We start from the raw sequence: 15,387 nt of genomic DNA, 5'->3' as shown, positions 1-15,387 counted from the left end.
TCCAAAAGCACCTGGACAGAGGAGGCACCCCTGCCATGGCCCTCAGGAGCAGGGGATTTGTGCGGCTGTGCAGAAGGGCTGCAGCCCACTTGCCTCTGGACCTGGGGCTCAGCGGGCCGACCCGTGCCAGGTCCTTCCCAGCCTGCCACCCCAGAGCTTCCCATCACACGCTGGAGCAGTGTGCCTAGAAAGTGTAGCCTCGGAACCCAAGGGGAGGCAGTGTATGGAGCAGGCTGGTCTTTCCTCCCAAGGCAGTCCTGAAAGCAGCTGGCTACTTGGGTTCAGGGACAGCCAGACGGAATCAGGAAACATAGCACCATGCTGTCCTGTGAGCTGTCTGATAATGAAAGCCCAGACCTTGAGTCACTTTCACAGAGAGATTTATCGAGAATGCTAACAGCACAGGATACAGTACTTCCCAACAAAAGGTGCAAACGCGTCACTTAGAAAGGCATGCTGAGTATTCTTTGCTTTCACACGTATTAAAAAACTTACAAAAATAAAATAAAACTGCGTGCTGCCCATCTTTTCAAATAGTAAAAGAACCTTATGAAAAAATCACTTGATTTTACAACAAAAGACACAAACGGACATTTTTATGTAAATTTATAAGGCAAACTCTTTATATAATAAATAGGTTACAGGGATTCAGTGGGGGGGGTGTTTTTGAAACGTATACAGGTACATTCAGACAGGTTTACTGAAATGGTACAAATTTCCTTAATAAATTGCCTTTTGTTTTTAAATATATCAGTGCTTTCAGTCATTTGGCTATACACAAAGAACCTTTTTTTGAACACTACAAAAAAGCAATCAATATTTTTTGTTTTTAAAACGACCTACTTATTTTCTAAAGTAATTGTCCCAAAACACAAAAACTGAAGGTGAATGTGATGGAGGGCTTTGGAGACATCTCTAGCCAAGTCTGTCCTGGGCTGCTCCCTGTCCCACACACACCTCTCTCCCACCCTCGCCGGGCTTCCGAGCTGGAGCTCCTCTGTCTAGGGTGTCCAGTGTCACTGTGACTCAGGAGGGGGCAGCCACCCTGCCTGGTTCTTCCTGATACTAAACCCATGTGCAAATAGTCATGACAGTCAGCATTGTCTTCGCCTTTGAGGGGGGGGGCTGGGTGCTAAGGGAGCACACATCTGTCCCTGTTCCGTGAGCCCAAAACAATGTCTGGTGGGGGTAATGGCTTTTCTCAGAAGGATCTGGTTTTGCCAGGGGAAGGGAAGTGGGGTTTCTCATGCCCAAGTTTTGCTGGGGATCAGATGACAGCAAAGAGAGTGCACCCCCTCCACCATCGTCATATCACCCAGGATGGTGAAGAATCTAGAGGTCACATTAGTGTTGTATACTCTGGGACTGGGTGGGTTGTGATGGGGGTGTCCTGAACAGTAATGCCTACCACCTAGCCTGTCCAGGAAGAGCTGCATCAGGTGGAGAGTGGCCAAACTGCCCTGTCAACATACAACTGACCTGTGGCCACAGTGGAGGTCTCCAGGGAGATGACCACCCTTATTCTGAGCTATGCTCCTCAGGCCTGCCCTATCCTCCTTCCACTGAGGCAAGGTCGGCTCTGCTCACACCCCTCCTGTCTCCCTTGGAAGGAACATCAACCTTGTCTGTCCTTAAAAATAATGATGATGCTAATAATCTCGGGGGAAAAAAAGGCAACAGAATCCACTGGGTGGAACAAAACCTGGTTTTGCTCTGACTTTGAAAATGGCAACACATCAGCTATTTGGTCCGTTGGCTTAGGCTTAACTTCTTTGGGTGGCATCTGGCTGATCTGGGCAGGGGTCATCTCTTCGGATCTCCCCTCCTGGGGAAAAAGGACAGCCCCTCTCATCTTGGTCACCATCCCCTCCCTCCAAATTCTTTTGTTTGTAAAGAAAAGGTGTCTAGAAGCATTTGTCTCTGGAACAATTACTTTAAACATGGTTACAATACAGACTTCAGTTCAAACACAGAAGAGATTTACTTAGCAAATTTCCTTTCACCCACCAAAAATTACACAAATATAAGCCTCAACACCACAGTTAAGAGGACCAGTAGAGAGAACCTCATGTTTGGAACACAAAAGGAGAAATAAAAACCAAACCAAACCCAAACAGAAAAACCCCAGAAAAACGATGGAAGGATGAGGGAGAAGGGGAGGAGAGCAAACACAGCACACGTTACAGTGTCCGGGTACACGGGAGCCCAGCGCGAGGAACGGGCTCGGCACACATTGAGTAACAGTCCTGGTGATATTTGGTCATATATTCATCAACTACTGACTCTGGAGCGGCCGTTATTGATTGAAGCAGTGACAAATCAAACGGAAAAGGAGGCCTTGGTAGCAAGGGAAGGAGCAGGCTTCAAGTTCTGCAAGCCTTTTGCACTCCACCGTCCAGCTCCCCAGAAACACTCAACTGGGTGGGCCCTGCTCCGTCCAGGTGGGCGAGAGGTCACTGGGTGAGGCTAAGTTGGGCGCTGATTTCAGATTTCAGTCAGAAAGCACGCACGTGGACACACGTGGACACCCACCTGTTAGTGGCAAACATCAGCAGCAACGGCCTCCTCGCCTCCTCTGCCCCCATCCCAGGCTGGGTGGGAAAGGACGTCGTGACCCACTGCTAATACTGAATGCAGGCTGGAGTGGGCCCCAGACTGGGCCCAGAGGCTGCCCCAGCCCAGGTCCTCCGAGGGCCCCACAGGTAGCCTGGCCACCCAAAGGGCTTATGAGTGTTTCTCTTTTGGTTCAGGCCTCAGAAGAAGTAATGATGCAGGGAGGGAAGCTTTTGGCCCTGGTGATTATAATGCTCTCTGCTTTGGAAGAACAAGTTTCTGGGTTGTTGTAGTTGTTTTCTTTTTTTTTTTTTTTTTTTGGTGTTTTTTAATTACTTAAAAAAACGATCAAAAAGAACTGTTACGGCTAAACTCTCTAGCAGATATTGCTCATTAAGAATTACAAAAGCAAATGCAGTTACTCGTAGGATGGGGGAGAAGAGACAGGGATTTTCTGGAGTCTTTGCTACCTCCTAGGGGGGACCCAGTGGACTCTCATATGTGGTTCTGGGGTCCCTGGTGTCTACCTGGTGCAGCTCACACATTCAGAGATGTGATAGGCCTCCCATCTGCCCTCCAGCCTCAGCAAAGTGGAAGCCCTATTGGTGGGGAGGCCTGCTGAGCTGACTCTCCATACATGATCACTCTGACTGGGTCACTGGGAGGGCTGGGGGTGGGGTCAGGCCATCCCCTCCCTCCTGGACTCCAGCTGCCCCACCCAGAGGTCGAAGGGGGCCAGGTGGTACCAACTACATTCCAGACTTTGCCAGGGCAAGGAAGCGCTCTTACACCCACCCGTTGAGGTGAACTGTCTTGCACCAGCATCCTGGGACCTCTCTCACAAGCATGGGAGACAGTGCAAAACCCGGATGCTGCCTGGAGCCTCCTTCGCTTGGCACAGGGAAGCCCTTGAAAGAAGCGAGGAAAGACCACGGATCTGCTTGGACAGAAGTGACCAGCAGACAGATTTGTAGTTTTTTTTGTTTTTTGTTTTTTGTGTTTTTTTTGTTTGTTTGTTTTGTTTTTTTTTTTTTTATAATTTTCCCTTGTCCTATGCTATGGTTATCAGAAATATCGTAATTAAGCAACAGGTATAATTTTAACAGATCTTTTGTGTGTGTGTGTGGAGCCACAAGCAAAATGAGTGTATAATTGTGCAATATACAGATATATATATATAAAAATTCAACTGCTCTGTGTGTCTAGTTGGTGCATTAAATAAAAGGGACAGAAAAACTAAAACCAAAGCTAAAAAGCAAAACAAAAGCCCAGGATAGAGGAGACCAAGCAGGCCTATGCGTATAGTCTATAAGATATTGGATATAATCAGGGTCACCAGGAAGAACACCTTTGTCACTGGACACACAAACACTGAAGGGGAGAGGGACTACCAGTGAGCAGGAGCCAAACCTCTTGGCCTTTTCATCTCATTGTCTCTTGCTGCCGAGGACCTGAGAAAAGGTAAGCTCAAAGGGGGGCTAGGGGAGCAAAGGCAATTTGCAAGTTTCCCTAATGCTCTCAATCTCAAAGGCCGGACTTCCCTCTGGGAGGGTCTCGGCTCTGCCCAGTACCTGTTCTTGTGCCTGCCCTCCCTCTGGCCCAGGGGCTCTCGCTGGTAAGGGGCGAGGGGGACACACACCACAGGGAGTGCTCAGGCCTCTGTCTTCACCTCTGCATGCAGAAGGGAGCACCACTTCACCTAGACCCTGGGCCCCAAGGAGAGCAGAGAGAGGGAATGTCCTCAGGGAACAGGCAGAGGCCAAAGGGGAGACCTCACCCTCACCTGCCTAGTTGCCTGGGCCCTAGTTAGAACTTCTTTTTTCCCGAAAAAATCAGCACTTGGGGAACATCCTGTCGAGATGAGAAAGGAACAAGAAACAGGTGGTGCTGGGTGGTGAGAACGTCGCAGGCCTTTGGACTCACTGGTGACACTCTGCTTCCCACACCAAGTGCTGGGCTCCTACAGCTTTGGGACCAGGCAGGCAGCCCTGCAGGACAGGCGGCTCCCCAATGCGAAGATGGCCCCGAGTCTCAGATCCAGCAGCTTCAGGCTGGATTCCCCTTTTCCTGTAGCACTCACATGTCAGGCCAAGCTCCAAATATTTTTATATCAGCACTTTTGCAAAATCTTGCTCTTATTCATTCAGCAACATTGAAATGTAATTTTCTGCCAAATGTTTTCTAGATTTTCCTTCTGAACTGTTGAGAACGGGTTTCAGTGTTCACATTTTTCCCCTTTAATATGTAACTTTAGACCCTGGGGGAGGCAGTATGCTAGCAATATATAACAGACTATGCCTTTTCTAAAGATTGATACAGCATCTAAAAGAGAAAGACGAAAAAATGGAGACTCGACAAACCCCTCCAGAGTGGACGAGTTTACTGGCGGAGAGAGCAAAGGTGGGGCCCTTACAGAGAACAAAGTAAGATCAGGAACACGACATGGTGGGGCTGCAGGGGCCCAGGAGCAGGGGCTCTACCACCGGCTGGGCGATGCTGCCATGCTTGCCCCCGCTGCTCCCCCCCCCCCCCATGAGCCAAGACTCCAGGAACAGGGCTCTAAACACAGCTTGCTTCCTGAGGTCTGGGCCACCAGTCCTAAAATCTGTGCGTGACTCACATTAGGAAACAATTCGGGATGACACTGGCTAGGAAAGGATGCGCAAAAGGCTGCTCCAAGAACCAGCACCTGTGACCTTCCCTGGCTCCATCAGCCCAGAGAGCCAGGCGCAAATGCTCCGGAAAGGGGGCACAGAGCTCAGCTGCTAGGCTCCACTTGGGTTCTGTGAGATCCAGTCGCCCCACCTGGTGAGTTCACTTCATACCTGTTGCTCCCTCCTGCGCTTCAGTTGCTTACTAAAAGTTACTTCAATCCAGAGATCCTGTCAGCTAAAGAAACACCTTTCCCACCAAACATGGCAGTTTGTTTCAGGCTAGTACCTCCTTTCATCATCCCTGTCAGAGCAATGAAAAACTGCGCAGAGGAGCAGGTGACAACTTGGGGCTGCTCTGGGTCCTGGTGCCACCGTTTGTGGCCTCTAGCCTGGAATGGTGCCCCTGAACAGACTGTTGCCTGCACCTGCACGGGGTCTCAGGAGTAGAAGCCAGGTGCCGGCTGTGGCCAGTGTCCCTGGGCCACCACCACGGCTTTCACCTCCCAGGGAGTTGAGGGGACTGAGGTCCTTGGGTCGTTTGGCACTGATGGACTGGGGAACGGGGCATTTCTAGGTGTCGCCTGTGCCTTCTGATAAGGGGAATACAGCAGCAGCAGAAGGGAGCTGTCTTAGAGCCTGGCTGTGGCTCGGTGCCCTGGTTCACTACAGTGTCAAGGCCAGCGGTTCCACTGGTTAGGGCAGGCCCACCAATGGGCAGGGCAGGGCAGAGCTGGGCTGGGCATTGTAGGAGGAGCTCAAGGACATACAGCATTCTGTCGGGAGAGGAGGTAGTAACTAACAACTAGAACGAGGGTGGGGGAGGCTGAAAGTGACTGTGACCTAGCCCTACAAACAGGTGTCTGAAAGCTGTCAGTTAATTTCTATATTCTTCACACAGTCCCTAAAAGATGCCCCCAATCTTCATGATGTTCAAGCACACACAAAATCGAGGTCACACCCCCAAACTGGGCTGGACACGGCTGGTGAGAATCCCATGGCCTGGCTTTCCCTCCAACCTCCTGTCAACCTGACCCAGGACAGGGGTGGTATGGGAGCTGCAGGGCCCCTCTCTGCCAGGGCGACAAACCACCAAGGTGACCTGCTTAATGGTGACTTACTTGTGATGCCTTTATTAGGTGAAGAAGAGGGAATGTGAAAGAATGGGGAGAAGGAGAGAAAACCCTAAGGAGCCTCAGGGGCTGCCTGCAGCTTTGGAACTGTAAGGAGAAGCAGCTGGGGAGCGAGAGGGCTGCAGGTCAGGCCGGGCCGAAAGAAAATGAAACTTGAAATGCTGTGCTCTCAACCACCAATGCCCAGTCAGCCCCTGAATGGTCACGGGTGAAAGGGGGGCATGGCGGGCCCCGCACTCCTCTTCCCAGGACCACATGGTACTGAGCTGATGGAGAGGCCAGCTCTTGACACTGGTTCCGGGAGTCACATTCCACTGGACTAAGTGTAATGCATAAAAACCCAACCGACCAAAACGGATGGTGTCTCCACGACAAACTGGCCGGACGCTGTACTTGCGTGGACAGGCATCCTTTGTGGGTGCCAGGAGTGCGAGGCCACTTCGGGGTCAGGAGCCTTTTGTCCTTGAAGGAAGAGGGATCCTGAAGGACTTGCCCCCTCCTCCGACCCCCCTGCCCTTCCTGGGGAGGAGTCAGAAGTGAAGCCCAGAGGGTCAACAGCAGAGGGGGTCTGGTTGTGGGACTTGCTTTTGCAGCATAAGGAAATGGGTACAAAAATGCTACAAAGGCCAACTATGATTCTGCAAACAGAATGGGGGCAAACTCCCTTGCTTCTAACCATTCCGGAAGAGACAAACGCGGTTTTTTTCTTAAGCTACTGATTGGAACTGTCAACTATGGTTCCTGATCACTAAGGACTGGCAAGGAAGTGCTAGACGGTTTTTAGGATGTTTCACTCCTTCATGGTTACACTGCAGTAAGGAAGCCAGGGGACAATAACTGAAATACACGAGACAACACGCACTTGACAGTTCATGGCAGCAGCTCGCATGGGACGTGCTTGTGGGTGTTTCTGGAAGCATAAGACTGCTGTCTCATTTGCTACTTTGATAAGGTACTTCTCAGTTGGACAGATTTAGATATAAGAGACATCTCTGTAAACACAGAAAAGGATATACCAATATGATGAAGATATGCAGCTAGATAAGGACTTCCTGAACACAGAATGAAAGGATGGGGTCCTAAATGGAGATTGATCAATGAACACCCATAGCAAACCCAAGCCGCTCGGCCCCCACACCATTCCCCTGGCATAGATGTGGAGATGTGTGATATGCTGGCCCTACCCGGTCTCCAGCAAGCAAAACCCAGACATTTTCCATCAGAAAAGAACTCATGGTTAACTTAAGGGAGGAGCAGAGGGGCCAGGGGCCTAGGCACTGGTCCCAGCTCAGGTCTGGGGCATCTGCCATTTCTTCGCACCTGCTGCCTCGTTTCACCACACTGTGCTAGCTGGGCCTGGCCGAGGCCAAGGTCAGGGCTGGGCTACTTGATGACTATGGCAGGCCATGGGGGCCTCTGCACTACCCTCAGCTCCCAAGTCCAAATCTGCCCAACTTCGCCTGCCTGCTTCTCTCGAGTAGGTTGAGAAGGCCCAGAATCAGGGTCTGACCAGGGAAGGGAGCTCCCTAAGAGAGCAGGATCTTGCTGCTCTCTTGCCCTTCAGAGAGGCCAAGGTGCTAGGGCCAGGTGGACTCAGCAGAGCCCGGGGCTTCCTCAGGGCTCAGAATGGGGGTGTGGCTAGGGCTAGGGCTAGGGCTAGGGCTGGCAGTGGGAAGGCCCAAGGGCAGGGTGAGATCTGGGGGCCTGAGCTGACCAGCATCAGCTCAGGTAAAGCTGAGAACTGTGGGTGCCTGGTACAGAAGGGATGAACGAGGAGGGGAAGAAATGAAAGGATGAATGAAAGAAGGCAGAAATGGAAGGACAGAAGAGAAACCAATCAGGAAGTCCTTATAAAATTGCAGCAAACACTTAGAGTTTCGGAGCTTCGTGGGAACCCTATGTGCTGAGCCCACTTTAAAACAAGCGCAGGTATATACAGATCCAGGTAGTTCTAAACACCGTCATGTCTGGTGGCTTGAGGGACGAAGTGTCACCAATTCAAGCCAGTTTGTTCTCAGAGCATGTTTGTTTTGAAGTGGGAACATGAAGACTCAATAGTGCAAATAGTTCTAAGCTGTCCCTAAAGGAGTAGAATTGAAAAGTTTTGGAAGAACATTTTCCCCTCCTTCCCCCTGGCCCCCCAACCTGTCCACTAGGCCTCTACCTACCAGTCACAGAGTGCTCTGAGCGACTAGGAATTCCATCGGCCCCACTGCTCTCTGCCACCCGGAGGAGCCCAGGAGCCCGGGGCCAGTGCGCCTCGTCCTGTCGCTTCCACGGCCCCTCTCTCTCTCTCTCTCTCTCTCTCTCTCTCTAGCACCACCCACTGGAGAACGGCCCGGGGCGGTCCTCTCACCTGGTCACCTGGCTCAGGCCAGTCTACACCCAGCAGCTCAAAGGACTGGCTCCCTCCTAGCCATGCCAGAACTGGAGCGAACAGGTGCTACCTCCCTGTCCTGTGAAATGTCCTAGTCGGTTTTGGATTGGGGCTGGTGTGGGGCCAGATTTGTGCCACCATGGGTGAGATCACACAGGCTGTAGCCACTGGCCATCTCTGTCTTTTTCTCTAAAGAATCCAACTGTCTCTCCTGCCTCACACCTCCTTGTCCCAATGTGGGTGGGGATGGGGGAGGTGCGGGAGCTGGAGGATGGGGGTGGGGCAGGGTGGGGGGAGAGGAGAGCGGAGACTGGGGCACCAATGGCACTCTCTGTCCCTAATGACCACATGGGGGGCGTGGGGGGGGAGGTCGGGGTGGGAGGGGAGGTGCAGGCATACCCTAAGAAGCCTGGTCAACAGCTTGTCTGGTCAGTAGTATCTGCAGCAAGCCTTGTTGAAGGAGCCTAGTTTAGAAAAGTGCAAAGCTACTTCTGGCCCTGGTTAGGTCTTCAACCTGACTGTGCTTGTCGGTAAGAAAAACATCCCAATGCTCCAACTACTCCCACCCTGAAGCCACGAAACTCTAAGTTTACTGAAAGAAAAAAAAATATTTTTTATTTCAGTTAATCGGGAAGCTTTGTCAGAGCCCTACCCATAAGGAGAAGAGACAACAGCTGCCTTTATTCTTGTTGGTTTGCTTTGCAATCCGCTCTGTGTAAAGTCAGCTAACTCTCTCGGTCACGGGCGTCCGGCTGTCCACAGGCTCCTCTCTGTTTGGCCTTGGCATGGAGGATGAAACAATGTCTTTGCGCTCTCCCTCCCCTCGGTGTTTGTACTTGTCTGCGGCCGTGGCGGCGGTCGCGACCGCGGGCTGAGTCTTAGCTGGCTCCTTGGGGCAGCCGTCGCTCTCCAGCGAGCCTCCTCTCGCCATCTTCTCCTCTTTGCAGACGCCGCTGCTCAAGTCCTGGGGCTCAGGGGGGCTGGCGGGGTCCTCGGAGCTCTGGGGCTCAGGTGGGGGTGGGGGCGGGGGTGGAAGCAGCGGCGCGGGTGCCTTCGGGGGCTCTGAGTGGTGGTGGTGGTGGTGGTGCTCCTTCTTGGGGGGTGAGGAGGCGCTGCTGCTGCGCCCCTTTGGGCTGCTCTCCTTGCTTTTCCGCCCGGGGCTCTTGCAGGTCTTCAGTCCCTTCCCACTCTTCTCACCGAGGGTGGATACCAGCAGGGGCTTCACCACCTCCTTCACCTCGATGCTGACTGTCTCCCGGGTCTTGCGCTTCTTGATGGGGAGCACGGTCTCCTGCACGGACCGGATGGAAGACTCCTTCACTGCTTTCTTCTTGGCCTCTGCGGCAGCGGCTGCCACCACACTGCCCGGCTTTCGGCCCCGCTTCTTGGGAATGGCCTGGGGGTCGGCCTCGGCTTTTCGCTTCCTGCCAGGGCGTTTGATAACCATGACCTGGGCTGACGTGGTGGCCCCGCCGCCCCCTTCGGCCTTGCTCCCTGGTGAAGCTTGAAAAGGCATCTTGACGAGCAGCTTCCCGGGACTTTTCTCCAGGACCCTTTTCACCTGCACACCCTCTGATGCTGCTGCCTTGGGTCTCGCAGTGCCGCTCCCTTTGGGGCGTCCCCGACCTCTGCCAGTTCCTGGAGCTTTGGGAGATTTGGGCTTCTTAGGTGGTTTCTGCTCTCGCCGGGAGGGGCTCCCTCTCCCAGTTACCGTGAAGTCAAAATCATTAGGGTCCAGGGAGGTGTCGCCTACCTTTTCGAAGTACGCAATCAACTCCACTTTAGAGCGAAAGGCTTTTCCCTGGGGACTGTGGGAACAAATGGAGAGACACAAAGAATGATTAGAAGCTTCCACGCTAATGTACAAAGATGGGGCAGAGCAGAAGGTGGTGAACTCTGTGACAGGACGTTCTGCAACTGACCTGCCTGATGATACTACTGAATGAGAGTCACAGTAGAGAAAAGCCAAAACAGGCTAAAAGTAGAGGGGCACGGCCACGGCCACACGTGAAGCAGTCGGGTTGCTGGGTGGTGGCAGCGGGCACCTAGAGGGTGTGCTCGCTCCAGTGACAGCTGTTGCCCGGATGCCCCTGAGGGTCCGCCTACCACCAAGGCCCCTCCGCTGGCCCCCAAAGGGGCCTGGCCTGGGGACCCTCTTGAGCCATCAGGCTGGGGGGCCCATTCTGCTGGTTGGTGCCCAGGCCCACTCAGGAAGTAGAGCACTCCCCTGTCTGAACCTGGGCATGCTGCTTAGCCTCTTTGGGATCGGTTTCCTCATCTGTCAATAGGATAATGCTTTGCTCACCCTTGTCAGAGTTGTTGGAATCAAACGAGGTTGTCTGCAAATGTCCTTCCAAAACTGTTAACCTTTTCTGGATCATGTAAGGGCCAGAACTAAAATGTACTTATTCAGTCCTCCTCTGAAGCTCTGGCTTGGAAGTTACTGTTTGAACAGAAAATGCCCAACGACCAGCCCAAAGCTGGACAAATGCACCAGTGACAGCTAGAAAGGCATGTGTCTCTCCCCAGAGGCCCTGTCAGAGAGCCCAACCTTTCCCAACATGATTCACAAAGTGGACTGAGCCCTATGAATTCCTACTTCTGGGTCATGAAGCCATGTCACAGAATAACTCACAGAAAGAAGAGTTTTAACTGGTTTTGAGAAGAGCCCCTCAGCTGGATGTTTTCCAGCGGGTAAATGGGAGGAACCCAGAGAGCTCTGCTTGCCTTCCAAGCGCAGGCCATGACACATGGCAGGTCCTGTGGCCTCTGGGCCCAGCCTGGGCAGGGCCTTGTGTCCTCAGTGTTTCCCAGGTGACCTCTCCTGGTCTCCTCACTGTGGCCCTGGGTAGGCCCTACTGCTATGCTACCTCCAGACAAGACCTGAAGGGCTGGTGGAGTAAAATCACACTCTGCTACCCTGTGTACATCTCTGTACACAGTCATTTCCAAACACACACATCTTCCTGATCAATAAGTAACAAAGAGCCGCCACTCTAAGGGATCCCCATTAGTTTCTTAGCACCTGTCCCCAACCTCCTGCCCACCCAGCCTTCCCTGCTCTGTAGAGACAGGTGTTGCCCTTACTTACTTGATCAAATACACATCATACTTCCCAGCGGAGCGGCCAGATTTCCTTTGCTTGAGCTTTCGGGTCCAACCTTCAGGCAGAGTGGGGTCATCATACATGGGTCCCCGGTCACGAATGATGGAGCGCCGCTGTTTGGGGGAGGCAGAAGCTTCCGGGACAGCTGGGGCTGAGCCTGACCCTTCCGAGGTCTCCGCTTTGCCTGCCTCTGCTGGTTCAGCAGAGTGGTGAGCCGGTGGCTGCAGGGGCTCATGCTTGCCCTCTTTGTCTTCTTTCTTATCCTTCTTCACTTTTTTAAACTTCAGGGGTTTGTCCTTGAGGCCCTGGAGATCCTGGTCTTCTGACTTTTCTTCCCTGAAGTGTTAAATAAGTATGTAAGTATCACAGGGAACACAATGATTTGTAGAAAAAGTGAGCAATGGCAGGTTTGGGGTACCCCAGCACAGGTAGGGCTCTGAGAGACAGGGCTGCCCCGCCAATGCTCACCCAGATTTTGATGCCTTTCTCCTAGCTGTCCTGTGACCACGCTGACTCCTTCTGTCCCAAGTCCCACTCCTCTAACATACAAGAGAGTGAGCGGCCTGTACATGTGGTATTCTTCTGGGTAGAAACACCATGTGGCTTCTTAGTGCAGCGCCTTGGAAGAGGCCACTTTACAAGCTGTGCCCGAGAGCCTCTAGGCTTGATGGCTAACAAGAGGCCCCTGACTGCTGGAGAGGGAGCTGCCCACCCAAAATGTGGGCAGGGCTTCTCTTCACGAAGACTTGGCTTGGGTGTTACTATAGCTTCTGTATTTTAAGTTTTCTCAAATGTGTGCTTGATAAAAACCAGTCATGGGGCACAGTACAACTTACTGACAGTAACAGAGCCTAGCACTACCCCCTTGGGAGGTGGTGCACAGCACAGTGCTGTGGAAAGAACATGCAGGTTTTGAACCAGCCAACCTGAGCTCAAATCCTGACTTCGCAATTTCTAAACATGGGCCCGAGCAAGTGACCTCAACATCCCGTGCCTTAGTTTCCTCATCTTGACAATAGGTACCAACACCCCAGAGGGAGAAAAGTCACAAAGGCACCATATAAACACCGGCCAACTCGGGCAACCAGAAACTGCTGCCCAGGGCTCTGGAGTGAGAAGAGAAGCCATCCCAGGTCTGGTAAACTTTTATCACCAGACATTCCCTTACAACACATGACCGCCTCAGACTCGACCAATGGAAGGGAAGAGCAAGGACAACGGTGCAGAAGAGCACCCTCCCCAGGTTCCAGGGCAGGCGCCTCCCCATTCTTTCCCACTGACAGAGCAGCTCCTTCCCTATACTTTGGCTCCACCTGGTAGGGTCCCTTCCTTGTGTGCATTGGAAATGATCACCATGAGGCCCTGGACCCTGGAATCAGAGTCTGGCCGTGATGTTCTTGGGGCAGGGCTAAGAGGGCAGAAACACAACCTGGGCTGGGGAGGCTTGGAATCAGCCATCTGCTGGTCTCTCGGCAATTCATTCTAGAAAAGAATAAGACTATTCCTGTCCTCAGTATCTCAGCCCTAGAACTGTCCTGTCCCACAAGGCTCGTGTCAGCACTGGATCACTACCTCATGGCCGGTCTACCCCAAGCAACCTCTCCCTTGTTCACACTGTGGAGACTCCAATGAAGGCATGTGGTGTGCACTGGTAACCAGACTCAAATGATGTGGGTAAGCTGCCAAAGGTGGGTTTGTATCAGGACACACTTGGCACCATGAGGACAGGCCTTTTCTAAACAGCTCAGGTCAGGGGTCAAGACACAGGCTCGCCCCTGAGTTCCTCCCTATCCTGGGTCATCCTCTAGCAGTTCAGGGCTTTGAGCACGGCTACCAGGGTCACCCTGATCCAGCCCATGGCCCATAGGAGATCTTTTCTTGCTGTAAAGTGAGGGTCTCTAATCTGTTGCAGCACAGAGCTTAGTTTTCAATCCTCGCAGTCTTAGCTCCTCAGCAGGAAATGAGGAAGAATCCTGGGAAGCTAGGCGTGGCCTGTGGCCTGCATGCCCCCATCACAGAGGGGAGAAGGGGAGCTTGCCAGCAGCAGAGTGGCAGATGGACTGGAACGACCACTTCCACACAGTCCACCACAAGGGCACTGCTGAAGGCCAGGGCTGCTCCCTGGAACCTGGATAGTCCTGGAGTCAGAGGACAACACTGCACCCATGGGAAAGGTCTGGCTTCTTCAGAATGCTCATTTATATTCCCCAAATGGTTTAACCACCATGAGGTCAAGTACAAACCACATGCCCTGGCAATGCATCTTATAGATAAACAAGGGTATCAATGCCATCAAGGGCAATCCCTTCTAGAACTCTACCCTAAAGAGGCACCCCCCAAATACAAAACAACAGGTGTATGATGTTATTTGTAATGGCATTATTTTTCCTGCCCCAATACTGCACATAACTCAGAGAGCTGCCAGCAAGGACATGCGGAATGAATGGACGACACTACGCCTATAGCATGGAGAGCCATGCAGCTGGAGAGGGCTGTGAAAGAGCACCTCCGGATCTCCTACAGATCGTAGGCTGCCTTTCATGTGAGAAACAAGGGAAGAAGTGCTTCCTAGTCCCAGGGTGGGTGGGAATGAGGTAAGGTACAGGCGCGAGACAAAACCTCTCTGAATCACGTAAAAGTTTACATAACCAAAATGAAAACAAAAATAAGCGATAACAAAATGTTACTATATTGAATGCAAACACAAACACATGAATTTAACTGTATATCAAACTGATACCATACCACAGAGAAAAGATTTATTTCAAATATCTCTGACCACAGTTCTCTGCACATCCCTGGTGGGACATATTCTAAGGCCTAATACGGCACCCCAGGGGCAGGGAACGCACCCAACGTCCACGGAAGGAGCCAGGCTGGCCCTGGGAGAAGTGGATGGTTGTGGTTCTCCGGTGGCCTGTGGGGGCAGAAAGGCAGGGCAGTGCTTGGATGGAGAAAGGGAAAGTCAAAGGACACAGCTGCTGGTCTGGCCGAAAGGGCTCCTTGCACTAGGTGACACTGTGACAAGGCGAGTGTCCAAAAGAACAAACTGACTGGAACACAATGAGGGACAAAAGAGGGAAAAGCCTATAGGAAGCAAGGGAGCAAGCCATGTGGCTATGTGCCAGAAGGTTCTGGGCAGCAGAGAGGCCTCAAGGGGGATGTGGAGGGCTTTGTCAGGTTGCTACTGGGGAGCCTCGGGCAGGGGAAGGGATGAGGGCTCTTATCTTCCAAGGATCATTCTATTTGCTGTGCAGAGAGTGGACTTCAGGAAGCCACGTTCATATATTCTGGAGCTGGGAGGATCTCCAGAAAAACCACCCTTCCAACTCTTCAGTGTTACAGATGAAAAGAAAAGGAAGTATACAAAATTCCCTTGTGTGGTTGGGGAACTTGTCTGAGGTCACGGTTGAGTTGATGAATGTTCATCAACCGCCCTTGCCCTGAGCCAGACTCTGCTAGGGGCTGGAACAACAGGGCAGAATTATCATCATTTGGTCTTCAAGAGCCCCCAGTTTAGTCAGGGGGACAAGAAGTAACAAAAAAATAGTGACACCCTTCCCTGTT

General features: G+C 52.3%; 1 protein-coding gene across 1 annotated transcript in view; it reads right to left on the bottom strand.

Annotated features, from left to right (window-relative positions):
- Positions 1-9,082: 9,082 nt before the first annotated feature.
- MECP2 (methyl-CpG binding protein 2) overlaps positions 9,083-15,387 on the bottom strand; it is a 55,100-nt gene continuing 48,795 nt past the window's right edge. Inside the window, exons 2-3 of the mRNA XM_032397448.1 lie at positions 11,806-12,156; positions 9,083-10,522 (exon numbers count right to left, since the gene is read on the bottom strand). Of these exons, the coding sequence (XP_032253339.1) occupies positions 9,436-10,522; positions 11,806-12,156 (1,438 nt within the window). The 3' untranslated portion in view covers positions 9,083-9,435. The remainder of the gene's footprint in view (positions 10,523-11,805; positions 12,157-15,387) is intronic.

Source organism: Phoca vitulina, unplaced genomic scaffold, assembly GCF_004348235.1.
Source record: "Phoca vitulina isolate PV1807 unplaced genomic scaffold, GSC_HSeal_1.0 scaffold99, whole genome shotgun sequence".
In the NCBI taxonomy this organism is placed as follows: domain Eukaryota; kingdom Metazoa; phylum Chordata; class Mammalia; order Carnivora; family Phocidae; genus Phoca; species Phoca vitulina.
Note: the sequence above shows the minus strand (reverse complement) of the source record. Positions and strands in the feature narration are given on the sequence as shown.